The sequence below is a fragment of the Leptosomus discolor genome, chromosome 1, assembly GCF_034619465.1.
Source record: "Leptosomus discolor isolate bLepDis1 chromosome 1, bLepDis1.hap2, whole genome shotgun sequence".
Lineage (NCBI taxonomy): Eukaryota > Metazoa > Chordata > Aves > Leptosomiformes > Leptosomidae > Leptosomus > Leptosomus discolor.
Window position 1 is genome coordinate 161767598 of NC_141391.1, and position 25379 is coordinate 161792976.

Genomic DNA, 25379 nt, shown 5'->3' on the forward strand with positions numbered 1-25379 from the left:
CTACCCCTTTATGAGCAACATATCAAGAAGAAAGGTTTCCTTTTTGTGCCTTTTAAGACAGCTTGAAGGAAGAAAACTTCCATCAAACAAAATAGCAGGATGTGAGCATCATTCCATCAGTTTGCAGGGACTGCCAAAGTGGGGGATGTCAGCAGTCATTTGAGGGTGCAGTGCAGGGCCCTCTTCTAAAAGACGTTCCCGCTGGAGCATACGCTTTTATTATCTATAATTATATGGATCATACTGATCACTTTGCACCTGGATGCCCTTCGAGGGCAGCAAACTTCAGTCTGGGAATAACATTCCTGCTTCCACAGGAGCCTGAGGCTGGGGGACCCTAAGCTCTGGTCTTCTGCTGCTGTTCCTTCCTCCTTTTTCTCCTGGCTGCCCCCTGCCAGCAGCCCATCAGCCAAAGATCTTTGTCCCTCCTATGGACGATGTCTGGTTCAGTAGATGACGTGCCCTGCATGAACTTTGAAGCCAACATATTTGCAAAGAGTCTGTGCCAGCACTGTTTCCGAGCCGCAGGGGCTCACCAGCACATTATCCAGGTGAGCTCCTCCATCCCACCTGGAGGCTATGGATACTTCATTAAGGGCCCCTTTGTTCCATGTTGGGACTCCCTGTGCCTTTGTAGAGATGGAAATCCTTAAGACAAAGGCTCAGTCGGGCTTTCTAGATATCTTTGAGGGAAAGCTGCATGAGGAGAGAGTCTTCCCAGGCGTGGAAATCCATCATTTAACTGTGCAGAGGCCAGAGCTGGGAGCCACCTCAGCAGGGAAGGGCTGGACACTGAGTATGAGGGGCTTGATAGATCCTGGAAGGGAAAGCAGGGGTGTCACAGATGCAATGCTACAAGGAGGAAAGGGGGGACTGGCACAGCAGGGCCCCACCCTGGATTAATCTCTGCTTGATGCCTGCTGACATTTACAGCCTGCCTCACCTAAAATATGGTCCTGGTGGATGTCCCTGTGGCCTCCAGCTGTCAGCTTAGGGCCCTGGGGCAGCTGCAGCAAGCTATTCCTGAAGGGGAAGGCAGGAGCGGAATGAATCTCACAGGGCTTTGGTCTCTGGATACCTCAATCCAACACAGTCCTTCGGCACAGGGCCGGACACAAAAGCCGCTTGGCTGCCTCCGACCAGGCAACGGCCGGTTTCATATTCACAGAGGGTTTCATGTTGTTCGTCATCCTCCAGGAGTCACTGGCCTGGGATGATTAAATAGTAATGAGCCTCCCTCTCTCTTTCTCACCCTCTCCCTCTCTCCCCCTGGCCCTGGGCCCTCTAAGGTTACCTCAGCCCTTCTCCCGCGATCTGCTCAGAGCTGTCACCTCCGAGCGAATCCCAGTGCGGGCGAGACGCTGGAGGGAAGGCGGCGCGAACAGCCAGCTCCCCAGAGCCTCCCCCACTGCTGCTCATAAGCCCCGCGGGTAACAGGGCTGGGGAGGATGCTGAGACGCCTGCAAGCCCTGACAGAGAGAGGCAGGGGCTGGGTCTACAGCCTCCTCTGCAGAAATCTCCTTCCCTCTTGACTCTGTCTCTTCTCCCTGGGCTAGCCGGGTGGCGAGGAAGAGCGGCTGCCAGCAGCATCAAGGCCGACGTGGGGGTGCGGTTCCCCCAAGCCCTCATCCACACGCACTGTCTCTGGGATGCCTACAGCATTCAGCATCAAATAGGAGCGTGATGGGCCTCTCTGGCCTCCTGAAGTGAGAGAAAAATCTCAACGGTGGGCTGAGAGAGGCATTAAGAGCCCCAGAGGCCAGGCTGCTCTTGGAGGAGGTAGAAGAAGCAGGCATTTCTGAAGGGCAGCCTTCCTCATCATCCTCAACACGCTGACAGCACCGTTGCACCCCCTTCTTCCTCGCAGGAGCATGTTGTGGAGGTCACAGGGTGCAATGCCAGCAGCGACACAGACCCAGGTGGGCCCTGGGACGCCCTCCGTATTCTAGCCCCACAGTGCGAGGTATACCTGTGCGTGGGCCCAGCGGAGGGGACAGAGCGGTGAGTACCAGCCGGGAGCCATGCTGCTCCAACGAGCCCCCTCGGTGGGAAGAACGGAGGAGGGGGAGCAGGAAGCTAAGCAGGGGGAAATCAGATGCCTTCTCCCTGGTGCTCTGCACGCTGGTGCTTGGGGAAAAGGGCTGAGCAACTCCCACACCATCCTTTCTAGCTGGGTTCCTCTTGGCTGTCCCAGGAGAGGTCAGGGGGCCATCAAAAGTTTCCTTCTTCCTCACTGCCTCTAGAATAAGGCTGGTGGTCCCAGGATGGGCTCTGCCAGCCTCTGCCCATCCAGTGGAAAGAGAGACGGTCTGGCTTGTGCTGCCGGCGCTGCCACCCACTCCTGAGCTCTGGGGGCTGTGCTGATCACCAGCTGTCCTCTCTCCCTGCCCCACAGCTGGCACGAGAGCAGGGGATATCCCCCACTCAGCCCCGGAGCTGAGGGTGAGCACGGAGAAACTGGCACCGACCCCCGCACCTGTGCCGAAGCCAACTCCACACTTGCCAGGGTGAGATGGGGATCTCTCATGGTTTGGGTTATTTTGGTCTTCCCAGCCCCCTTGGCCCTTCTGCTGGCCTCATAAAGAAGGTCCTGAGATGCAAGAGGGGATCAGCTGAGACCCTTAGTCCCCACAAAGGAGGGTCTCCACATAAAGAGCACGAGATTTGCTCTTGGATTCCCACATGCGGACTTTCCTGTGGGGTTTATTGCCATGCCCATTGATGTTGGGCTGGGGTCATCTTATGATCACCCAGCTCCTCTCCTGGTTGCTTTTTACTGGTAGCTTTGGGCTGAATGGGCTGTAACTTTCCATAAGCTCTTACCTCCTTCTAGCCCACAAAAGCTACTGGTCCCCATTGCAGAGATCTGCCCTATCTTGTCTCCCAGGAGGGGGAAATGACCTGGTTGTGGGACAACACTTTGGGATCGGGCAAACGGGACATGATGAGCTACATGGGCCACAAGGAGGAGGTGCGGCCACGAGCCCTGCAGGCAGACAGACCCAGATGGGCTCAGCCCGTTCCCTCTGGATCCTGGGTGAGAACCGAGGCCCAGGACTTTAGGAAAGAAATCTGCCCGCTGAAAGCAGGTACACTTCGTTTGCTCCCATGTGAGATCCTAGTTCTGATTTGCTTTCTACCCGGGGGTCTCTGAAGTTCATGGCAGATCTCTATTCAGATTTAGCATCTCTTTACCCAGTTCTGGTCCCAGGAAGCTTTTAAGACCTCTGTGGGCACCATGCGAAAGGATGAGGCCCAGAGTCCATGAGATTGCATCTCTGTGTGTGCTGACCATGAACTGTGCATCTCCCGGGTGTTCTCTGTCTGCATGGTTTGGAGTGCCCTTGGCTCACAGTGCTGTGTTCCAGTGCTCCCACCCCACCTGGAGGGAGTCTGGGTTTTATTTCTGCCCTCCTGGACCATTTCTAGCTCTCCTCCGAAGACCTGCTTTGCCGTGGACGTGGTGGCATCCCGTGTTGCTCGTGCCTCCCCCAGTAACGGCCTTCTCCCCGTCCCAGAGCACCATCCTGCCAGCCAGAAGCCCGAGGAGAGCTGGCCAAAGCACCAGAAAACCGACCCTCCCTGGGCATCCACCCTGCCACGCGCTGCCACCGGCTCCTCGCCAGGCCGCAGCAACCCGTTGGGCGGTGGCAAGCACCTCGCTGGCTCCTGGGTTCGGGAGCCCCACAGGCACCCCGGCAGCGGGAGCACGGAGGGGCATCACGGGCTGGAGAGGCAGGAGTACACAGTGCTGGCAGACCTGCCCAAGCCCAAGCGTTTTGGCCAACGGGATGCTGTCGACCGCTGCGGCTCCCGCACGCTCAGCCCTGGCCGGGTGGAGGTGGAAAGGATATTTGGCTGCAAACGCAGGTGAGAAGCAACAGGTCTCCACAGTGGTCAGAGGTGGGGAATTGCCCCCCTGTACTGCGAGATTGGCTCCAGTGTCGTTGGCAGGGGACTTAAATGGGGACCAGTGAAGTATTCTGGGCAGGTGGGTGGGATGTGAAAGATGGGGGGAAGCTTAAGGAATAGTGTGAAGAAGGCGTGGGTGAGGCAGCAGGACAGGAAAGCTGGGGTGGTTGAAGCAATGAGGACAGGGGGATGCTATGGCACACAGTGTCTGGGGCAGGCAGAGGTCTGCAGAGTCGGGCTTAGGTGGAGCAGGATCCACAGGGGCTTTCCCTCCAAGCGAAGCCTGGTGGCAGCTGGACAAACTGTATGTGCCTGCAGGAAATCGGAGACCCTGGAGGCCTTCCAGGCCCTGGAGGAGGGCCGTGTGGACCGGCTCAATGGCAAGACCCCAGTACCACCCAGCAAAGGGCACCCAGTTCGGGGGCAGTCCACCCCCGGCCTGCCCAGGGAGGTGAGGCTTGACTGCGCAGTGGGACCCCATCCCAACTCCCCAGGCTGGGTTGCTTTTCCCTGCCACTTTTTCCTCTGTTTTCTGCCATGTGTTTCTCAATTCCATCCCCCTGCTCCCCCTTCCCTCTATTCCCAGCCCTCCCCATGCCGTGGACTGGGGCTGGGTCCCTTTGGGTGCAAAAGGCTTCTCTTCTGTACAGGCTGGCTCCATGCACGGGGATGCAATTGCTGCCTGGGGAACTAACCAAAACATCTCCCAGCCCTAATCCCATCTTGTTCCTACTCACCAGCATTTATTTCTTTTAAGAGGACTCTCTGCTCTCTCTCCTCCATGTCTCTAGGGTCAGCGGCTCTCCTGGCACCTCAAGCAGTGCAGCAGAGACCCCAAGGAGCCCCTGCGTTCCCCCAGCCCAGTTCGGCACCCTGAGAAAGCCAGCAGGAAACAGGGGGACCCCCCGCGCCCTGCCAGCCCCGGATGGCTGCTAGAGAGAGGCAGCCGGAGCCCATGCTCTGCAAGCCCAGCTCGCCAGTCAGAGAGGAGGGCAGGGGAGCCCACAAGCCCTCCCTGGCGCTCAGAGAAAAGCTGGAGAAGCCGAGGGGAGCCCAGCCGCCCGTCGAACTCAGAGACAGGCCGAGCCACCTGGCAGGCTGGGGTTACAGGGCAAGCCCCAGAGAGGAAGAGCCGAGGGGACTCCTTGCGCCCAGTGGGCCTTGGGAAGGGCTCAAATAACAGCGGGCTGAGCCGGGCAGGGCCACCACCACGGTCCCTCAGTCCCGGGAGACGTACGGAGAGCATGTGGAGAAGCCAAAAGGAGATCTCCCCTCCTAGCCCAGTGCGGGAGGCAGAGAGGCAACGGGTGAAGCTAGGGGAGCCGCTGCACCTCGGGAGGCCTGGGAAGCCATCCGAATGTGGCTGGCAGAGCCTTCGGGAAAAGCTGCCACCCTCTCACCCTGGGAAGGGCACCAGCAGTGACTGGAAAGGCCGAGGCAAGCCGCTGTGCCCTGCGAGCCCAACACGACCAGTGGAGCAGGACTGGAGGGGTCGGGGGGATGCCCACCGAGCACAGGTGTGGGAAAAGGACTGGAAGCACCGGGAGAAGCCTGTGTGCCACACGGACTTGATGCGCCAGCTGGAAAGGGACTGGAAAAGCCCTGCTAGATGTCTGGATGTAGGACTACGGCCAGATGACAGCTGGAAAAGGCCTGAGAGTCCAGCACAACGGCTGGAGGATGACTGGAAGGATCCTGAGCGCACCCGAGACACAAACAACCCAGAGAAGCCGTTGGAAAGCAATGGGGCAAACAAGAGGCTTCTCATTTACCATGTGAGTAGGGCAGGAGCCAGAGGTGATGGGGACCCTGCCAGGTATAAAACTGGCAAGCACAGAGTGAGTGGGTGCCCTGGGTTGCAATTCTGCACACTCCAGCTCCACTTGATCCTCTGTTTCTCCATGGGAGCTGTGCTGCCTGCCTGGCACTGGGAGGAGGGAGGATGCTTCCCACCTGGCCTGTGCTGGGAGGCAGATGCTCAAATCCGGGAAACTGAGGTGAGGACTAAACCCCCGTGGCTTCAGCTCCTGCTTTTTCCCCCTGCAGCCCCAGCTGGGTGGAGGTGCCTTCCTGCCACAAAGCAGCACCAGCTCCTTGGGAAGCCTGCAGCCACACTCGAATGCCAGTGAGAAGCGCAACAAGGTAAGGGCCGGGTGCTGGGAACAGTGAGGAAGGGCAGCTGCCCTTTCCTGGCAGTCACTGTGGGTAGCATCTGGGTCTCCAGCACTTGATCTGAGCAGGCTCAGCGTAGTGCTGCCTTCCCGTGACCTCCTGGGCACCACGCTCACTAACACCCCCCTTCCCTTCGTCCTTTGCTCACTTCTCAGGTGGAGAAACTGGGGCACAGAGTATTTTTTTTAAAAGCCAGCGAGGGGTGAGAGTAGACATGGGACTAAAATCTCAGCACAGCTGCTTTCCTTCCCTTTATTATCGCCCAGTGCTGTGATGGCACTGAGGATTTTACGAGGATGAAGTAGGCTTTAGTGGGGTGAAAGAAGATACAGTCAATTGTGTTTGCATTCCTGGGGCACCAAAAATGGCACGAAAGCGGCTTTGGAGGGCTGCAGAAAGTACCCCGGGAGCCCACATAGCTGGCAGCTGTGCCCAAGTCCCTGCCTCTGTCCCCTCTATGTGTGTCAGTCGTCTTGGCCAGGTTGTCCCCTGCTAGGGCCTGGCTTTGTGCTTCATACAAGGGACAAACTGCAGCCGGGCAGAAGGCTGCCAAAGGCCTTTGAAATTCAAAACGGGTGTCATCCCTTTGCTCACTTCCCTGCCCTGGGCCAGAGAGGAGCCCAAAGCCCTGACCTCCCCCTGCACAACTGGGGCTAGTTCCCTCCACTTATTCCGAATTTCTTCAGCACTGAGCTGTGGGCCAGGCACCTTTGCTTTACCTTGGGGCAAGAAGCATTGCCTCGGTGTAATTTCACAGGGGAGCCTGGCGTTTCGTGATGCACAGCCCCCTGCCCCTTTCCCTTTGGGACCCTCTCTTGCAATCCCCCTTCCCAATGCCAGCTGGCTTTCCGGGGGCAGTGGAGGCCCCCCCTGGACTTGCTACCACCTCTGCCAAGATTGCAAAACACCGCTTTAGGGGTTCATTTAGGGGAGCAGGGCATAAAAGCGAGCAGCTTCAGAAGCGAAGGTGAGGACCCCGCTGTGTGCACCACACACGACGGGACTGTTTAAAATCCCTGCCCGAAAAAATATATCGCTGCCTGAAAAAAAAAAAAAAAAGAAAAGAAAACCCTGCCTGGGTAAGGGCTGGGCTCCCGGCGGTCCCTTCCCGGGGCAGCAGCGGCTCAACCCGTCCCTCCTTGGGCTTCAACTTTGCCCGGGCCAGCGGGGAGGGAGGGGGACGCGGCTCAGCCCCAGCCCCCGCACCGCCCCGGGCCGCCCCTCGCCCGGGCTCGCCCCCCCCCTTCCCTTTCCGTGCGGCCCGGTGGCCTCGCCCGCCCCGGCGGCTCCATTGGCTGCGGGCGGCCGGGGCGGCGGCGGCTGGCTGCCATTGGTCTGCCCGGGCCCTCCCAGGAAGTTTGGGGGGAGGAAAGAAAAGTTTTTTGGGTTGGGTTTTTTTTTTTTTCCTCCTTTTCTTTCTTTTTTTTTTTTTTTTTTTTTTTAAAAAAAAAAAAAAAAAAAAAGAAGGGGGGGCGGGGTGGGAAGGCGAGCGGGGAGCGCGGGGCGGGCGGCGGAGCGGGCATGGTGGGGCCGCGGAAGCCGCCCGGCCGCTGAAGCCGCCCCCGCCGCCCTGGCTGCCAGCGCCCGGCCCCGCCGCGACCCCGGCCCCGGCCCCACCGCCGGCCGCGGCGCCCCCGCCATGACGGTGAGTCGGGACCGGCCCGCGGGTTCAGGGTTTGGGGGTGGTGGGTGAGTGTCCCCTCAACCCGGCCGCTCTCCTCAGCCGGGCCCTTGGGGGTGCCCAGCGGGACCCCCGCGGGGCTGGGAAGGGGCGGGGGCCCCCCCCTCAGCTGTCAGCCGCCGCCTCCCTGGGGTCCCTCCGCTGCCTACTCGCCCCGGGCACCTCTGCCCCCCCCCCCCCCCCCCCCCCCACCTCTCCCCCAGTCCCCTCCCCTGATATCTGTGGCTGAGGCCCGGTGCTTCCCTTCCCCATCGCCGCCGGGCTCCCCTCCAGGGCTCCCCGTGGCCGCTCGGTAGAGTCGCTCCGTTAGCAGCGGGCGCCAGCCCGCCTAGACAGCCCTCGGTAACGCTGCGGGTAAGCGTGGACCGGGCTGAGCCCTGCCGAGCTCACCGCACCGATGGCCGTGGTCGGATGTGAAATCCACATCTCCCCCCCCCCCCCCGTACCCCGGGCGTGGGGAGCTCCTGCTCCCTGTGGGAACCAGATGCGGTTTCAGGGCAGGGAACGTCCCACCCCTGGGGCAAACCTCCCTCGGTGCGGACGTCTGCCGGCCCCGAGAGGGAAGGGTGTTGAGCAGAGTGGGGTAATGGAGGTGACAGGCCGGGCTGTGCCCGCCAGCGCTTCACACGAGGGCGGTGGGAAAGGGAGAGCCTGTCGCCTCGCTTGCTGTTGCGGCACGTAAAGATTCCGGAGCTGCATGTGTGCTCCAGCCTGGGAGCGGTTTTTCTTCCACCAAACTGAGCTGGAGCAGTTTTGCTTTGTGTTTTGGCCTGGGGCCCACGCCTTGTGGAGCGGGTTCCCTTTTTGGAGGAGAGGAGACATTGTGCTTTCTGAGAGGCCAAGACCTCCTCGCACCACCTCTCGAAGGTGAGAGGAAGCAGCGCTCCAGGCCCTGCAGTCCTGAGGAGCTTTTGGGAGCGCGGAGAGTGGGAGGCACGGCAGTGGCAGAGGCTGGTGATGGAAGGAGCACACCTGACCGTCCTGTCCATCCCCTCGGACACCCAGCTTTCTCAGTTTGCCACAGGCTCTTCTCCTCCGCCTCTCCACCCCAGCGCCTCTGTACCACCCAGGAGCCATTCTTTCGCTCCCACCCTGTCCCCTTTCCTTCTTTGGTGTTTACATTCTTCAGATACTTGCAGGCTGTTATCACCTCCCCTGTAGCCCTTCTTCAGCCAAAGCAGGCAGCTGCCTCTCCTTAACCTGCTGTTGTAAGTCAGGCCTTCCAGACGTCACCTATGTCCCCGGCTGCTTGCGACCCCCTCCGCCACCTCTGCCTGGGCAGCTGCCGGGCTGAACATACAACTCTGGTTGGTATGGATCCAAGCAGGCAGAATTGTTGCTGCTGCTGCCTCCCGAGCCAAAGCCTCGCCATCCGCAGCCCCGAGCTGCACTGCAGGGCTGTGCATTTTGCCGGGGGTACATCCTGCTGCATCCTTGCATCTCCGGCACCCGGATCTCTCCCAGCAGTTCGGCTTTCCTGGACGTTTCCTTCTTCCACTGCCGAGCCGTTTCCTCTGGATGGGGGGTTCAGTTTGAACCTTGCTCTCTTCTCTGCCAGTATCCCGAGCTCTTTATGCGGATGAGGAAGCTGGATTTAGTTGTTGGGAGGGGGAGAAAAGTGCATTTAAGCACTTTGTACATCAACTGATGCCTTGTCCTATGGTGCTGGCCTCGCTATGACCAGATAGTTCAAAACCAATTCCAGAGCTTTGGGTCCGTGTCTGGGGGTGGCAGGGAAAAGAGGGCCAGCAGGGAAAAGAGGAGCTCTGTGCAATTCGCCCACTTGGGATAAGCCCTCTGGAGGAATTTTCTGGCCCCAGCACTGTGTGGGGGGTAACGGTTCTGGCAGGACTTTGTGCTGGTTTTCCTAGTGGTATACATCCCATTAATGTTCATTGTTTTGCCACCTAATGCTTTGGGATTGTAAATCCTCAATAAGACAAGACCGAGCTGATCCGTACAACATCCCCAGCCAGGAGTCCTTTCGCTCCCTCTCTCCCTATATTGTTTTTCTGCCTCCATGGAGTCTGCCCAGCTCTGTTCTGCCGAGGGCACGTGCGTCCCAGGAGGGGGGGAGGTTGCGCTTTGACGTTTCGCCTCCTTTCCTTCCCTCCCGCCGCTCCCAGTTTGGAGACGGAGCTGAAGTCACCGGATTGGAAGGGATAACGGGAAAAAGGGTGGAGCTGCTGCCATGGGTAAGGAATCAGTTTTTGAGGTGCCTTTTCAGGGCAGCAGCGGTGCTGGCAGGACATCTGGGTGTGTAGGGATGGGGATGTGTGTGCCCCCCTTGTCCCCCAGCCGCTGGCAGCGCCTGTCACCTCAGTAGGAGGGGAGGCGTGGGAGCCCCCCATGCCCTTTCGCTCTGGTTTCCCTCCCTTGCCGGGCAGCTCGGGGCCGCTGTTGGACGCTTCTGGCCAAGCCTGAAGCTGTAGCAGCCGGTGACCCTCCCCTTGGCGGGCTTCCCCACGCCTGCTTGAACCAATAGCCAGAGCGCCAGGGTGGGCCGGCAACGTAGTCGGCTCTTGCTGCCCCGTAACCTTGGGTGTAACCCAAGAGCAGCAGCTCGGGGAGATGAAAGCAGGAGAAGGCTCAGCCAGCTGGGCGGCCAGGGAGCTGGGCTCGCGGGGCAGCCATGGCTGGCCACCGGGCTCACTCGAGGGGCATGGAGTGGCCGTCAGCTTGCCAAGCCACCCCTTCTTGCCAGCTCAGTCTCAAGTGGTGGTTGTGACACATGGGGACCGCTGGTGGCTTCCCTGGGGCTGGGAGGTCTGGTGCAGACCACTGGGAAGTCCAGCTCTGGCACTGTCACCTCTGCGGCACTGTCCCCTCTGGTTCGGCTGCAGAAGAAGGGGAACTCTGGCTTCCCAGGGAGAAGAGGTGTTGGGCTGAATTATTTGGTGGTGCAACTTCTCCGGAGCCAGCAGTGTTGGGAGGAGGGACGAGCTCGAGCCTGTTTGGCTGAGGGCAAAGCCAGGGAGAGCGGTTCCCCTGAGTCAGCTCTCCAGCACTCCGTCTTGGGAAGGAGATAAACTGGTTGGGATGCCGCACCAGTGCCATGAGGTTAGGAGGAGGCGGGGAGCAGGGGGAAACTTCTTTCTAGCACGGGGTGATCTAGGTGAAACTGTTCGTCCTCATCTTCAGTAACTGTGGGCGAGGCTGGGCAGGGGGCAGGCTCTGCAGCAAGAGGGAGCAGAAAGAGCTGGGTAAGAGAGGAGCCCCCAGCATCTCAGAGAGGATTGAGTCCTGGAGAGGATCAAGCGCTGGTCGTGACTCTGATTTCATCTCTACCCTGGGGCACATCGTTTAAAGGCAACATGTTTTCACAGCTGTTGAATTGCCTCCCGTACATTTGCGGTGAGGGCTGTTTTGTGGAGAGCTACTTGTGTCTTTAGTAAATGATCAGTGGTGAAGCTACCAGAGGGACGTAGCTCTGGGGCACGAACAGACAGGGTTTGGACAAGGTGTGTCTGGATCTCTGCAGCTTTGCCTCTGTCTCGGAGGCAAGCCCTGTCGGTGGCAGTGGAGCGCTGCCTTCTGCCCACTCTCCTTGTCCCTGCCTCCCCCTCTCTGAATAAATACCTCTGAGGCACCTTGTGGAAACCTCTCTGCTGCATATTTTCCTCTGATTTTTTTTTTTTTTTTTAAACATCCTATCGCCTGCTTCCTCTTACAGGAATGACTGCCTGCTGCTGAGAGCTAAATCCAGTTCTCCTTCGTCCCTGGGTCCTACACCCCCATGAATTTCCTTAAAGCGATGCCAGGCTATGCCCACTGCCGTTCTGCCACTGGGGACTCACTTTTCACCCCCTGGCATGAAAAGCCCTTTTGTGGGTCACTCCAAGACAGTAACCGTCTGTTTTTGTCTTTTCCTCTCCAGCCGGATCTCCTTAATTTCAAGAAGGGATGGATGTCCATCCTGGATGAGCCGGGAGAGGTAAGCCCGAGGCAGGGGTCTGCCTCTTCCCCCAGCCCCTGCTGCTAGAGATCCGCTGGTGAGCAGCCAATTTCCTTCCCCCTCGCTCGCTGAGGTTACTCCCGGTGGGAAAGGCAGCGGGAAGCCTTTGGTGGAAGTGCCTCGCACTGTGTTTAGGCCCAGAGGTTCACCCAGCGCCCCTCTCCCAGCCAAGGGGCTTGAGTGGGAGCTGGAAGGGATGTGGAGGAGGGAGAAGAGCAGGCCGAGAGGTCACAGCACAGAGTGTCCCTCCTTGTTCCTACGTTTGCCCTGGTAACTGCCTGTCCATTTCCCTCCTGTCTTTCCCTTTCCCTCCTCCTACCCGATCCACCTGCAGTGGAAGAAACATTGGTTCGTGCTGACCGACTCGAGCCTGAAGTATTACCGGGACTCAAACGCAGAGGAGGTAAGCACGGCCAGCCTGCCTCCAGCCCTCTCTTCCTTCCCGGCCAGCGGGGAGAAGAACACAGCCCTGGTGTGACCAGCACGCTCATGGTAGAAGTGGCACCATCATGTCCTCCTGAAAGGCGCTGGAGGTGGCGAGCGGCTCTTTGCTAAGGGGTGACGAAGAGGATGGGCGCCTGAAGGCGGGCTGGCAGGATGGCAAAGCCTGGGGGGGCTGTTAGTGGTGGGAGGTGAGGAGAAGGGCTGGTCCTGTGGTTGGGCATCTCTGATGCTCTCCATCCACGTTGCTGGCTGCCCCTCGGGTTAGAAGAGTCCATGTTGTGCTGGGCATCTGTGAGTGGCTCCTGGAGAGCTGTGGGGTGAAAGCAGAGGCGGCTTGCGCTTCGGTTAGGGTGCCGGCAGGCAACAGGGGCTTTTTCGAAGCCAGGTTTGCACTGATGTCCTAATGGGTGGCTCTGCTTGCAGGCTGATGACCTCGATGGAGAAATCGACCTCCGCTCCTGCACAGATGTGACTGAGTTTGCAGTGCAGCGCAACTACGGCTTCCAGATACACGTGAGTGTCCAGCACCGCATGGACGTGGAGCGGCGGCACTGAGGGCCGCTGGGTGAGAATGCACACTCCCTCCCCGTGCCAAGATGCCAAGAGGAACGCTGTGCAAACCTTTTGCCGGGACAGTGGCCTGGCAAGGCTGATTGGTGACACGTGGGTGGCAGTGCTTGGGGACATGAGTGCTGGCTGCCTGCAGAGGAAAGGGGAGGAGGAGGCTTTGCAGAGCTGGCCAAAAGCTGTGCTGGAGGCGCCCCAGGAGCCAAGCTAAACGCCAGGAGTGTTTACTTGACCCGTCAGCCAAGACAGCTTCTCTAGAGCTATAGGGAGTGGTGAGCGCTGCAGATCTTGCTGTAGCCTGGCTGATCATACTCTGAGTAACAACCGGTACCCTGGATCTGGCTCCTGTACGATCCTGTCCTTGGCTACTTGCTGTAACAGCAGGAGGTGGCTGCTAAGGCAGCACAAAAACTGTTATTTCTGTGGGTGTGCAGGGCTGGGCACTTCATGGTCTGCATTTCCCTGTGGCCTGCCATGCTGTACGCCAGCACTGGTGTTCAGCTCCCAGCACGGAACAGCTGGATTGCACTGGCTCACGTTTGGCCTCATGTACTGGCAAAGTTTCTTTTGCCTTTGCTTGGAGATGGTCTCATGGAGGATGTGTTAATGGGCTTCACCACAAAGAGCGTATCTCCACTGCCACCCCTCCAAGAGGACTCAAGATTCCTTGAGGCAGCAGATGGCCTCTCTAACACTGTCCACCACCACCCATGCGAGTGGGTGCCAGGGGCTCTCAGGGAGCAAGTGGGAGCTGCCTGCACCTCTGATAGGGCCTCCATCACCTCCCTGTTGCAGACCAAGGATGCTGTCTTCACCCTGTCAGCGATGACCTCAGGCATCCGACGCAACTGGATCGAGGCCCTGAGGAAGAACGTGCGCCCGGTCAGTGCTCCGGATGTCACCAAGTAAGAGCTGCCCCACGCCACTTCTCTTCCCCCTCTTGCTGCCCCTCTCCCCTGGTAGGCAGGGACTGGGAAGGCCACTCTGGAAATCTGGCCACTCCCAGATCTACCCTGCCCTCCAGTCCTCATGAACACGGCCTGGATACACCAGCTGGTGGCAGGGGTTGAGACCCTGATGTCTCCCACTCTTACACCCACTTTTTGCCTCGCCATGTCACTTTAGCCCAGTTTCTCCTCCAGCGTGGCTGGAACTGGGGTGAATCCTCCCTGCCCCACGGAGGAACCCTTTTCCCTGAAGGATGGGATGCTACAAGGCCCAGCTCCGTGCTCATGGTGGGGTTTTGTAAGGCTAGTCTGAGCCTTGGGCACTTGGCGGTGCCTCCACTGGCATCCTTTCCCACACGATGCTTCTCCTTCACCAGCTGCCCCTCTGGTTTCAGGCTCTCTGACTGCGATAAGGAGAACTTCCGTAACTGTGTCCCCCAGAAGGGCTCACTCCGGACAGAGGAGCGGCAGCGGCTGGGCTCGGGCTCTGAGGGAAATTCGAAGGGCAGTCACTGGAAGGCAGATGGGCAGCGCCATGCCTTTGACTACGTGGAGCTATCTCCCTTGCCACAGGACCCCGGGAATCAGGGGTCCCCGCAGAGGACGAGAGGGAGCTTGAGGATCTCCGACCGAACTCCCAAACATGAGGAGCTGGAGCGGGATCTGGCCGTCCGTTCGGAGGAGAGGCGGAAATGGTTTGAGACCCCTGATGGCAGGGTCCCAAACAGCGATGGTCCGGGGGGAGACTCCTCCCGCAAGGTGGGGGAGCAGGACCTCCCCGCTCCCCCGCTTTCGGAGGACCAGCGGATTCGTCTGAATGAGGAGATAGAGAAGAAGTGGCTGGAGCTGGAACGCCTGCCCTTGAAGGACTCGCGGCGGGTGCCCTTGACAGCACTGCTGAACCAGAGCAAGGCGGGCCATGGAGACACCAATGAGGCATTGAAAAAGGAGGTAAGAGCATCCCTCCTCTGCGACTGGGATTCTGGTGGCCCCTTAATGTGGTCCCTGGCAGCAGGGGGCTCTGCAGAAGAGCAAGGCAGAGGTGCAGGGAGATGCTTATTCTTTCTGGCTCCATTTGCCACCCTTCAAGTGCACGGGAGCTTTTGCAACTAGGTAACGTGAGGCCGGAGACCTGCTCTTGCACACCTGGAGAGGTTCCTCAGGCCACGTTTTGGTCCACAATAGGTTTGTGGTGGCACTGCTTGCATAGAGTCTCTGTTTACTGGGAGTACATCTGCAGCCTCTTCTCTGGCTGTTCCCAAGTCTGCAAGTGCTTTACCTGCCAGCCTTTGAAAGGAGCCATGGGCTCGTCTGTTGTCCCAGCTATACATGCAGTGGTGGTTTCCTCCAGCACGGATCCACCTCTGAAAGCTGGGATGTCTCTTCCCCTCCTTGCAAGCACTTACCAGACTGGGGCTGGCTTTGTCAGTTTGGTCCCTGGCCAGGCTGCCATTCCTGTGGGAAGCAGATGTCTCCATTGGCTGTGCATGGTTGTCCCCATTGTCCCCATCCCTAAGTCCAGGGATCGGATGAGGCACATTGGTTGGTCCGCAGCACTTTTCCATCCCTGGCTGAGCATCTCTTTCCCTGGCACAGGTCCAGTCACTGCGGGCACAGCTGGAGTCCTGCCGGGCCCGAAATGAGAGCCTTCGGGAGGTAGTGAAATCCCAGGGAGACAGCCATGTGCCCCGGGGGTACATCTCACAGGTGAGCAGGGTGAAGCGTGGGTCCCTGAGGTCGCTCCTGGTCCCAAACTGGGAAATGCTGAGACTCTGCTAATTACTGAGCAGGTAGAGCTAATCATTGGGTTACCATGGTGACCCTAGCTGGGCCCACTTGTAATCAATGCTTATTACATAGGGGCTGGTGCGTGTGCCTGGCCTTAAAGGGACCAGAGTATACGTGGAGGAGAAGGAGAGTCAGGGGAGAAGTGCAAGATCGGTGCCCTGCTTTGTGTGTGATGCTGGCCTGGCCTGGCCTGGCCTGGGCTGTGGGGGTGAGCTGTTCCCCAACTCGGGATTGGGTCAGCAGCTTTATGCCAAGCCACCCATGTGTTCCCCAGTGGTTTGCAGCTTGCTGCGTGTGGTTCTTCTTAACAGGGGCTCCCAAATCCCTTGTTAAAAGCAGTCTGTCAGGCCCTGGGGACCTCCTGTCCCTGCTGGAGCTGCCCAAGCCCTGAAGGTCACTTTGACAGCACAGCCTGTTTGTTTGCTGGGACGGCCCATGGGAAAGCCCACAAAGCAGTTTGCTCGTGCTTCAGCCTTTCACTTCTCTTTGTTTATTTATTTTCCCCGCCATGGACTTGTACAAAGCAAGCAGGGTCACATCCCACAGGGATTTTCTGGGGGAAGGCTGCTGTTCCTCCATGCAGTGGAGATTTCAGGATGTACCCTACGTGTTGAAAGATAATAGGGGGAAGGAAATTGGGGCTGGTGAAGCAGTGGGTTGGCTCTACCTAGACCAGATAAAGAAACCCACAAGTCCCGTGGTGCCCAGCCCAGCCACTTACCAGTTGCTCTGTCATCTTGCTTTGGTATTTACAGCTCACAGACTCTTTATGGTCAAAAAAAGCAAAAGGAATGGGGAGGAATGGCACCTTATCTTCCTAATGACTTGGCTCAAAAGGCCAGCATTTCACATCTGAGGACAAACTTGGCGTTTCCCCAACGAGCTCCTTTTCTCTCACTCTGCCGAGGTTTGCAGATGGTCTGTGGACAGATCACCAAATTGATCCCTTGCCTTTTCCTCTCCTTTCATCAATCTGTGAAGCTTCCCAGCTTCCCTCATCTCAGTAGGGAGGAGTAGCCAGCAAGGACTTGCATTCTCACACCGTGTTGCAGCACCCTTTATATCAGTCTTTGCCTTAGTACTAGGGGAGGGAATGGGACAGCAAGCGGCTGTTGGGGGATGTGATGGCTTCCTGGCTCTGTGCTGATGTCTCAGAGGTCCTGGCTTTTTAAAATAACACTCTGGCATGGTTTGGTGGAGGGTGGTGCTGCCAGCATCTGGAGGGAGAGCAGAGGCGTAGCTCTAAGAGGGGAACCACTTTGCTTTGCTGTAACACCAGTTAACCACAGCACTCAGTGTTGAAAGAACCATCCCGTTGGTCTCAGAGGTGTCAGAAAGGAGGGGGAGCGGTGTGAGGAGGATCCATTACCCGTTAGGCTTTGGGGAGGGCTCTTTGGCAGCCTCATCTGGCTGCAGGGCAGTGTAGGGTGTCACTTTTCAGGAGAAGAGGCTCAGTTTTCAGTGTTTCTGGGGAATGCTGCTTCATTTAAAAGGCAGATACCAAGATCCATTTCCCACTGTTTATCTCCAGCCTGGTGGAGTGTCTAGACTGGGTTGTCGAGCACTTTATTCCCAGCTCTTGGCCCAAGAGGGACGTTCCTGTCTTGGTGCTTCAGTTTTAAGAAGAGCAAGAGGAACTTTTCTTCCTCTGCAAAGCGCAAGGGGGTTGCAAGATGTGTGGCCCTGTCAAATGGCTGTGTTCAGTGCCAAAAGTGCCACCTCACTTTCAGAAGGAAAAGACCCTCCTGGGAAGTGGTCTCACTTCTCTCAAAATTGCCCTGGACCCTGGCAAACATCAGCCCAGCCAGGTGCCTGTCCCAGCCTGAGCCCTTCTCCTGCCTTCCTAGTCCCTCACCCCTCCTTTCCCCGGCATGGCAGGAGGCCTGCGAGCGCAGCCTGGCTGAGATGGAGTCGTCCCACCAGCAAGTGATGGAAGAGCTCCAGAGGCACCACCAGCGGGAGCTGGAGCGGCTGCGGCAGGAGAAGGAGCGGCTCCTGGCAGAGGAGGCGGCAGCAACAGCAGCAGGTAGGAGCGAACACCAAGCCGTGCCCCCACTCAGGTGAGTCCCTCCTGCCTCTCCCAAATGACCCTGCCAGAAATCAGTTTTCTCGGTCACCTGGAGCCACACTGCTGACCCTGCTGGTGTGAGGCTGGTGCTTCTTGGAGCATGAGCTTGGTGCTCCTTGGACCTGTGCTGCAGGGGCTGTTTGGACTGTGGGGGGACAGGGTGGTAAAGTTGCTGTGGGAAATGGGATTTTGCCTCTGTGGATGGCGGGGGCGGGGAGGGGGCGGTCAGCACCTTCTTGTAGGCAGGCAGGGCTGGCAGAGGTGGCAGGGAGCTCCCACACTGTTAGTCTTCTTGGCAGCATTTGGTGCATCGGGATGATCCTGTGGTGTGGAGAAGGTGGTGGATGCCCTGAGGGCAGAAGGGAAGGAGGGGGAATCTGTAAAGACGGGTCTGGGAGCCTGCAGTGGCAAGAGCTCAGCCAGTTCCCAGGCATGGTTTCCCTAGATGTGCCAGATCTGGCACAGTCTGATGCCCCACCTCCTCTTGGCTCCCTCTACAGCCATCGAGGCACTGAAGAAAGCCCACCGAGAGGAGATGAATAAGGAGCTGGGCAGGACACGAAGCTTCCAGCAATGCAGCTCAATCTCAGATGCCCTCCAGAAGCAGCACCAGTAAGAAACCGCCTCTCTCGCTCCCCTTGCCCAGTGCTGCCGCCCTGTGCCAGTGTCACCACAGCCCATCTGCGGCCGTAGACCTCAGCTGTGCCTCCTGCTGCCTCCTCAGCTCCCTCTCTGGAGGTGGTGGGTGCCCAGCAGTGACTTCCAGGGCTGCTGGAGCTGTAGGGCTGGGAGGTTTATCCCCTGCTTGGCTATTTTCCCTATAGCACCTCAGCTTTCCCTATAGCTTCTTCCCTCTGTTTTCTTTGCGGAAATCTCCTCTATTTCTCCTGCATGGCTTGATGTGCTTGTGTGTGGGAGGGTGGGAACTGGAGCCTGGGTCCACAGGGAACATTATTTTGTGCCAGTGACTGATGTGGGCAGAGGCTGCCCGTGGCAGGGTGGGACGGCAACGCCGGTGGCCAGGCGTTGGTGAGGGTTGTGGGGCAGCAATAAGCCAGCGCCTCTTTGGCAGGTTGGACGTGGATTCCCTGAAGCGGGAGCTGCAGGTGCTTTCTGAGCAGTATTCCCAGAAGTGTCTGGAAATCGAGGAGCTCACCCAGAAGGCAGAGGAGCGGGAACAGACGCTGCAGCGCTGTCAGCAGGAGGGGAAGGAGCTCCTCCGGAAAAACCAGGCAAGAGAAGGGCTTTTCCTGCTACCAGAGACTGCGGAGCGCGTTCCTTCCTCACACAGCACAGCCCTCCTATTTGTTCATATTTCTTGCCTTTTGGGATTTTATTGTCAGAAATAAAAAAAAAAATTGAGAGTTAGATGGGCTTGTCTTAACTATGGTGTTAAATATGATGAGTGTTTTCTGGTGGTTGTAGGTGCCACCATTGACTATGGGCAGGGGTTACACGGAGGTCTCTAAGCTGGAGCAGGGCTGGCGTAAAGGTGGAGGGGTCAGGACAGCAGAGAGGCCTGTGCCATGCCTACTCTTGTCGTCTTTTGGTTTCGCCTGCAGGAGCTGCAGACTCGCCTCTCGGATGAGATCGGGAAGCTGCGAAGCTTTATTTCATCACGGGGCTCTGGGGACCGCTCTCCGCACAACAACGAGCGTAGCTCCTGCGAGCTGGAGGTACAGGGGTCCCCCCCCGGGCTGCCCCACTGCGTCCATCCCCACCCCGTGCTGGGGGTCTCCTCCTCAAGGTGGTTTTGGCTTGGAGCGGGTGGGAGGAGGGTGCCGGATGGAGCAGCAGGAAGCAGGTACGCAAGCTTCCCCTCCGCCGCTCTCCCGGGCTGCTCGAGCCGTTTCCTGCCCCAGCCCTCCTGGCCCTTCCTTCCTTTTCCACCACCGTGCTTGCGCTGGGGCCCACCGGCCTTTCCGAGGCGGTGGCTCTTGAGTCACCTCTGGTTCCTCTCTGCTTCCCCGGCCCAGGTGCTGCTGCGGGTGAAGGAGAACGAGCTCCAGTACCTAAAGAAAGAGGTGCAGTGCCTCCGGGAGGAGCTGCAGATGATGCAAAAGGTCGGTGTTTCTGGGAGCCGCTGGGAAAGCAGCAGGAGAGGGGAGGGAGGGGAGCACCAGGGCTGCATGTCAGCAGGGTTTGGGTGGGTTTGATGGGATGCTCAGGCCAAACCCTGTTGTCACCTGTGCTCCTCATCCCTGCTCGCTCCCGAGCACATAGCAGCCACGTGCTCCAAACAGCACGCGCTGGCATAGGCTTACCCTTGTACAAGGCAAATGTCACAGAGTCTTTGCTGCTGGTTTCCCCAGATGTGTGTACATGTCAGCCGGGAGCCTTTCTTTCCCAGGTGGGAAGCCCAGATGAAGCCTGCCTGGCACTCTGCTTACCCAGCTACCTTCTCTTCCCCTAGTTGTCCCCTCACTGGGTGGACGTGTTTCCTTGGGCACCATTGCTAGATGTGCTGCTCCCTCCACTGGCAGGTGCTCCTTCAGAGGAATTTTCGAAGACCACTGCCAAAGGGGAACCTGAAGGAGGCTTTAAGATTCAAGGATGCTCCAGGGATCTATAACTTTCTCACTTAAGCTTTTTTGTCATATAAGTGGCTGGGACTGGCCCTTTCAGTGGCTTGCATCTCTGGTGGAGTTTATTTTTCCCATACGGCTGGCCCAAGCGCACATAAGCCATGGTAAATCCTACATCACCTCCTCAATCTGATGCTGCAGATCCCTGCTGCTGCAGAACCAGCGACTCTGCTTTCCTTCCTGGCCCAGGGTTTGGGAAGCGCTACCTCCATGCCCTTCTGCATGGTTTCTGCGTGGCCTGGATTGGGATGAACTTCCAACCCAGCACTAGCTCTCTGCTCCTCACCTGCTGGCCCTCCTGCTGGGCTCAGCTTGCCACCCCCCTCCCTGGTATCAGCTCTAAAGTGTGCTGACCCCTCTCCCTCCCCTGGCAGGATAAGAGATTTGCCTCAGGGAAATACCAAGATGTCTATGCAGAGCTGAATCACATTAAGGTGCGCTCCGAGCGAGAGATCGAGCAGCTGAAGGAGCACCTGCGCCTGGCCATGGCGGCTCTGCAGGAGAAGGAGTCGCTATGCAACAGCGTCGGCAAGTAACGGTGAGCACCGGGGATGCTATGACGTCACCTGCGGGTGCAGGTGGCTGACACCGGCTGCCCTGCTTTGACAGGGGCATGGAAGCTGCTGGTTCCTCCTGCTCCACTCGGTGCTGAAACTTTAGGCTTAAACTCTTCCTTCTCTGCTTCTTGCATCCTCTCGGCCTGCACCCCTGCCCCTCCTGTTGTCCCCGACATTCTCCCAAGGTCCCTAGCCCCCTTCTGACCATGCTGCTCTTGATGTTTCTGCAGCCCTCCTCAACTAGGCTGGAGGTGGGAGCTGGCCACGTGCTGGCCTTTGCCCCGTGGCTTGGGTGACAGCATGGGGGCAGTTACGTGCTACCTACATAGGTGACGTTTCTGCTGCGTTCGCCTTTGAAGCAGTTTCCCTGTCACAGCATGGAAATTTTAGGTCTGCATCAAAGCAGCCCTGACTAGACCCAGCCCTCCTCCCATGCGCTGCCGTGGCTGGGGAGGGAAGCAGGGTGACAGGGATGAGGGCGTCCCGTTGTACGAGAGCTTCTGCTTCTCGCTTGGATGCTGTGGCCGTCGGGATTGGGGTCACCCTGCTCCACCAGTGCTTGCTGGTGAGCACTGAGATGAGTGGGTCTGTAGCAAGGTACCAGGCAGCCATCGCCTAGGGGAGCAGAAGGGACGGCATTTCTACACTCAGTGGTCTTTCTAAGCCATTTCTGGTTTTGTCTCTCTAGGTCTGCTCTTCATTTGTTTATCTGTTCTTGTTTTGTATTTGCTCCATTCCTCACTTGCAGGGAGGGGGAGGCTGAATCCCATCCATTATCACCTTGGAAAGGAATCCTACACACCCCCCAAACTCCTCACTCCCCTCCCAAAGCTTTTTTGATGAACCCCTTTTGCCTGTGTATCCAAGCACGTCGTTTGGACTGGCTCCTTACATGCACCTTCTTCAGGATTTTATATGTGAAAATTATATTTTATAGAGGATTTTTTTTCCCCCTGGGAAGAAGGGGAAGAGGAGGGGAAAAACTTTTACTACATCACCAGCAATTTCTAACCTGAAAAAGAGAATCTGGTTTTCCCCCCCTCCCCAGCCCGGTTGTTCCCGGCCACACAGCCACCTTCGGCACATGTCCCCTCTCTTCCAAATGTCTCCGTGGCCCTCCGGGATGTATGACGAGGACCACACTCCCCACCCCGTGACACCCCCAGGGACCTGTGGAGAAGACATGCAAGCCATAGGAGGGAGCTGCTGGGGCAGTCTGCCATGGATGTGCTTGCCTGGGACTTTTGAAAGAGGAGACCTTGGCAAGAGTCCGCATGACCGAGCTCTCTCCGTGACTGTCCTTTGGCTCCTTTCAAGAACCTGAATTGGCAGGAGCCCAGAGCCCACGGGGCTTCTCCTTTCCAGGGAAGAGGAGCTGTGAGGCTGCTACTGCACCCGCCGCAGCCAGCCCTCCCCAAGGTGGCAGCTGCTGCTGCTCTGCTGCACCCTTCAACTTTTAACTTAATAAAATCTTCCCCTTTCGCTGACAAAGGTGTGTTCCTCCAGGGGAAGGCTTGCCACGTGGCCCTAGCCCAGTGTGGCAGTGGGGGGATCATTTTTCCATGTGTGATTTGGGGCATCCTGACCCATCTTTTCCCTCGCTCTGGATTTGGGGAGGGAACGCAGCGGGGGCACCCCCAGCCTCTGACCGGAGAGCAAGAGGAGGCCTGTAGTGCCGTTATCCAGCTGTCTGCTCCACCTTTGGGTTTGGGAGGGAAAGCATCTGCTTCACCACACTGCTCCAAAAATCCCACTTGGACCCTCAGCCCCACAGAGGAAGAGCTGAACCTGGGCTGCATTAGGATATCCAGTGTTGGGGGGGCAGATGGCACTGCGAATTAGTGGCAGGGTAAACAGTATTTATAGATCCTGGGGGAGATTAGAGGGATCTCAAATGCTTTCCTCCTCCTGTTTTTAGATGAAGCACAGTGCTTTTATGGCAGGATGGAGGACCTGGGGGTGACTGCTCCTTGTTCAGCCCCATCCCACTGTAAACGTGAGCTGTTGCTCTGCAGAGAGGCTGCTGGCAATTATGGAAGAGCCCTAATCGTGGGCTCGTGCTGAGGCTGGAGGCACCGTCTGAAGAGAGGAAGGCAAAGGGCTCAAGGAGGACCTCGGATGGAGGTGGCAGATGTGTCAGCTGGGAGGCTGGAGTACTGTGAGATGTGGGAATGGGAGCGGGGTGTAAGGATGTGGTGACAGCTGTAGTGAAGAGAGTTAGGGCAGCCCGCCTTTTCTCAGCCTGTGATAACCTTGCCCTGGTGGCCCCTGGGGCAAGGGAGCACAGGCAAATGCAGACCCAGTCCTCCATGGGCACAGCTGTGGCAACTGCTTTCCCTAGGTAAGGCAAGCTGCTTCCTAAGTCACAAATTCTGGTCAAACTGGGTTGCAGGCTTTCGTTGTGGTGTGTGATGTCCGAGCGTGTGATGCCCTTGGGCAACCCGGTGGATGGTGTAAGAGCTGGGTGCTGAGCTCAGCAGCTGGCTCCCTGTCCCACCCATGCAGACTTGCCTCAGGGCTTGGCCTCCTGCCTCCAGACTAGAAACCCTCCTGTCCCTGTGCTGCCCAAGGTCAAGGCTTTTCCCCTCCACCTCCCACCAGGACGTGGCAGTTACCGTGGAGTTTGGGACGGGAGGAGCATTTGGCACGCCAGGGCCCAGAGATGGGAAGGTAAGAGTATCTCAGGGCAACTGCTGCAGGGGAAGGTCTTGCCGTGGCGGATTTGTAGGGACCAAGAAAGGAGGAAAAAAAAGTGGAGTTCAGTGCACAGCATCACAGGCTGGGGGGTGCCTGCCTGGGTTTTAGGAAAAAAAAAAAACACTGAAATAACAGTCTGCATGGTCACACCTACTCCTGAGGGAGGAAACCCCCAGAAGTGGGGCACTGGAAGCAGGCAAGCAGAAGGTGAGCAAGGGGTGAACTGCGTGCAGCTCACCAGCCCCTTCTCCGAGGAATTTGGTATCTTGTGTTTGTTTGGGTTGGTTTGTTGGTGTGGTGGGTTTTTTTTTCCCCTTCCTGAACCAGAGCTGCTGCCCCCGATAAACATGTCGCATAAGCACGAACGAAATGTGTGGGTGCCTGACAGGCGGTCGAGCCCCCCCTCCTTGAGGCTCTGCAGCTGCAGATCAGCCACCGGCCGGGTAGGAGCATCCCATCATCCCAGGGTGACGGGAGACTGCTGCCTCCCAAACCCACGCAGTGTTAATCAGGCGGCCCCCATCTTGCCTGTGGCGGGGCGATACGCTTGCCCTGTCGTCTTTGCATTGCTATCTCCTGGGTGCAGAAGAGCTGGTGGGGGGCAGGGGGGGGGTAGAGCGGTGGGGAGAAGAGGCAGCCAAAATGCCCGTGGGTGAAAAGCACGATGGCCGGAGTCTCTGCTGCACCTCACAAAGCCCCAAAAGCATCCCAAAGCGATGCCTGTACCCCATCCCCGCACTTGAAGCTGGGTTCTGGCTGCAAGAGATAGCCCAGCCTAGAGTGCAGGGAGAACCAGCAGCCATGCGGCACCCCAGTTGAATGAGAGCCAGCATCCCAGCTCACATGAGGAGCTTGCCCTTAGAAACCAGCTCGTAATTTTTTTTAAAACAGTGGCAATTGGTCCAGCAGCCAGAGGCAATACGCCTTCACCATTTATTGGCATCGTTAAAGCCCAGTCTGCCATTAGCAGTGGCTGGGCTGAGTGGCCCTGTGCCAGGCTGACCACACTGTCTTGCATGCCGGGGGCTCGGGGCTCAAGCTCTGATAAGCATGGCTGGAAAAACCAGCCAATTTCCCTGTTTCACCACTAAAAAAAGCACTGAAGCATTTGAGTCTGAGTACCAGTAAGGCCCCGTCCCACTGCTTGGGGTTTTGAGCTCTTTGAAAATGGAAGCTGGGGAAAACAAAATGTTGTCACTGGCACTAGTTGCCAGAAGTGCCCCGGTGTGCTCAGATGCCAATGAGCAGCCGTCCTGCCCCTACAAGGCAGGGGCTGTTACCTGGTGGATCCGTAGCACGTCCACGATGGATGAAGTTTGACCATTTAAGACAAAATCTGCAGCTGGAAGTGCATAAATCCCCATGGGGTCCGGTTGAACGCTGTGCAGGGAGGGAGGGGAAGATAAATGGGATTACAGAGAGGATTCCTCTGCCAGGCTCTGTACTCTGGGGCTCATTGGAGGAGCAGGATTTCCCAGCCTCAGCTGACTAATGCCAGAAACGGGAGGCATGGGAGGCTTGGAGCAGTTGGGTCGCTCTCCTCAAGAAGAAAAGGGGGTGCGGTGGTAATCCACCCCACCCTGGGCATGGTGGCAGGTTTCTGTTGCCAAAAATACAGGCACAAGCCTGAGCCGTGCACAGGAGACAGGGTGGCCCATGGGAGTAATTTTTCCTTCTGGATGAGCTCCCCCATGCTGCCTGCAGTGGGGTGCTCTCAGCACTGGACCCCACTTCCCAGAGGTAGCGGGGCTTGCTTGCCCTGCAGCATCTGCATCCCACCTCTAGCCCAGCTGGAAAACCCCTCTCGATCCCGGTCAGCTCATGTTAAGGCTGTATCGGTATAACTGTGCACAGTTCGAGGGGTGCTTTCCAGTATCAAGTGGGGTGCTTAGGGGTTACCTTGACTGGGATTCCCCCCACACGCACAAGGCCAGCAGCAGCGTGATGAGCTGTGACCAGCGGTACGCCTGCCCTCCACCGAGTCGCTTGGGGCCACAGGATCTTCC

At 58.0% G+C, this 25379-nt stretch overlaps 1 protein-coding gene across 3 annotated transcripts; it reads left to right on the forward strand.

Moving 5' to 3' along the window:
* The first annotated feature begins 437 nt into the window (after positions 1 to 437).
* Positions 438 to 22167, forward strand: TRIOBP (TRIO and F-actin binding protein). Of its 3 annotated transcripts, XM_086479756.1 has the most exons (21): positions 438 to 551; positions 1868 to 2001; positions 2396 to 2507; positions 2888 to 3089; positions 3519 to 3870; positions 4231 to 4363; positions 4704 to 5687; positions 5959 to 6054; positions 11643 to 11699; positions 12055 to 12123; positions 12588 to 12677; positions 13527 to 13636; positions 14074 to 14629; positions 15275 to 15385; positions 17345 to 17492; positions 18035 to 18146; positions 18607 to 18766; positions 19097 to 19210; positions 19511 to 19597; positions 20494 to 20657; positions 21365 to 22167. In XM_086479756.1, exons 1-20 carry the CDS (start codon positions 438 to 440, stop codon positions 20653 to 20655), a joined length of 3903 nt encoding a protein of 1300 aa, XP_086335882.1. In that variant the 3' UTR covers positions 20656 to 20657; positions 21365 to 22167. The 3 variants fall into 3 exon arrangements, with proteins under 3 accessions (XP_086335882.1, XP_086335874.1, XP_086335890.1); XM_086479748.1 differs by having other exon boundaries at positions 20494 to 22167; XM_086479764.1 differs by lacking the exons at positions 438 to 551; positions 1868 to 2001; positions 2396 to 2507; ... (3 more) ...; positions 4704 to 5687; positions 5959 to 6054 and adding an exon at positions 7697 to 7729 and having other exon boundaries at positions 20494 to 22167.
* The last annotated feature ends 3212 nt before the right edge of the window (positions 22168 to 25379 follow it).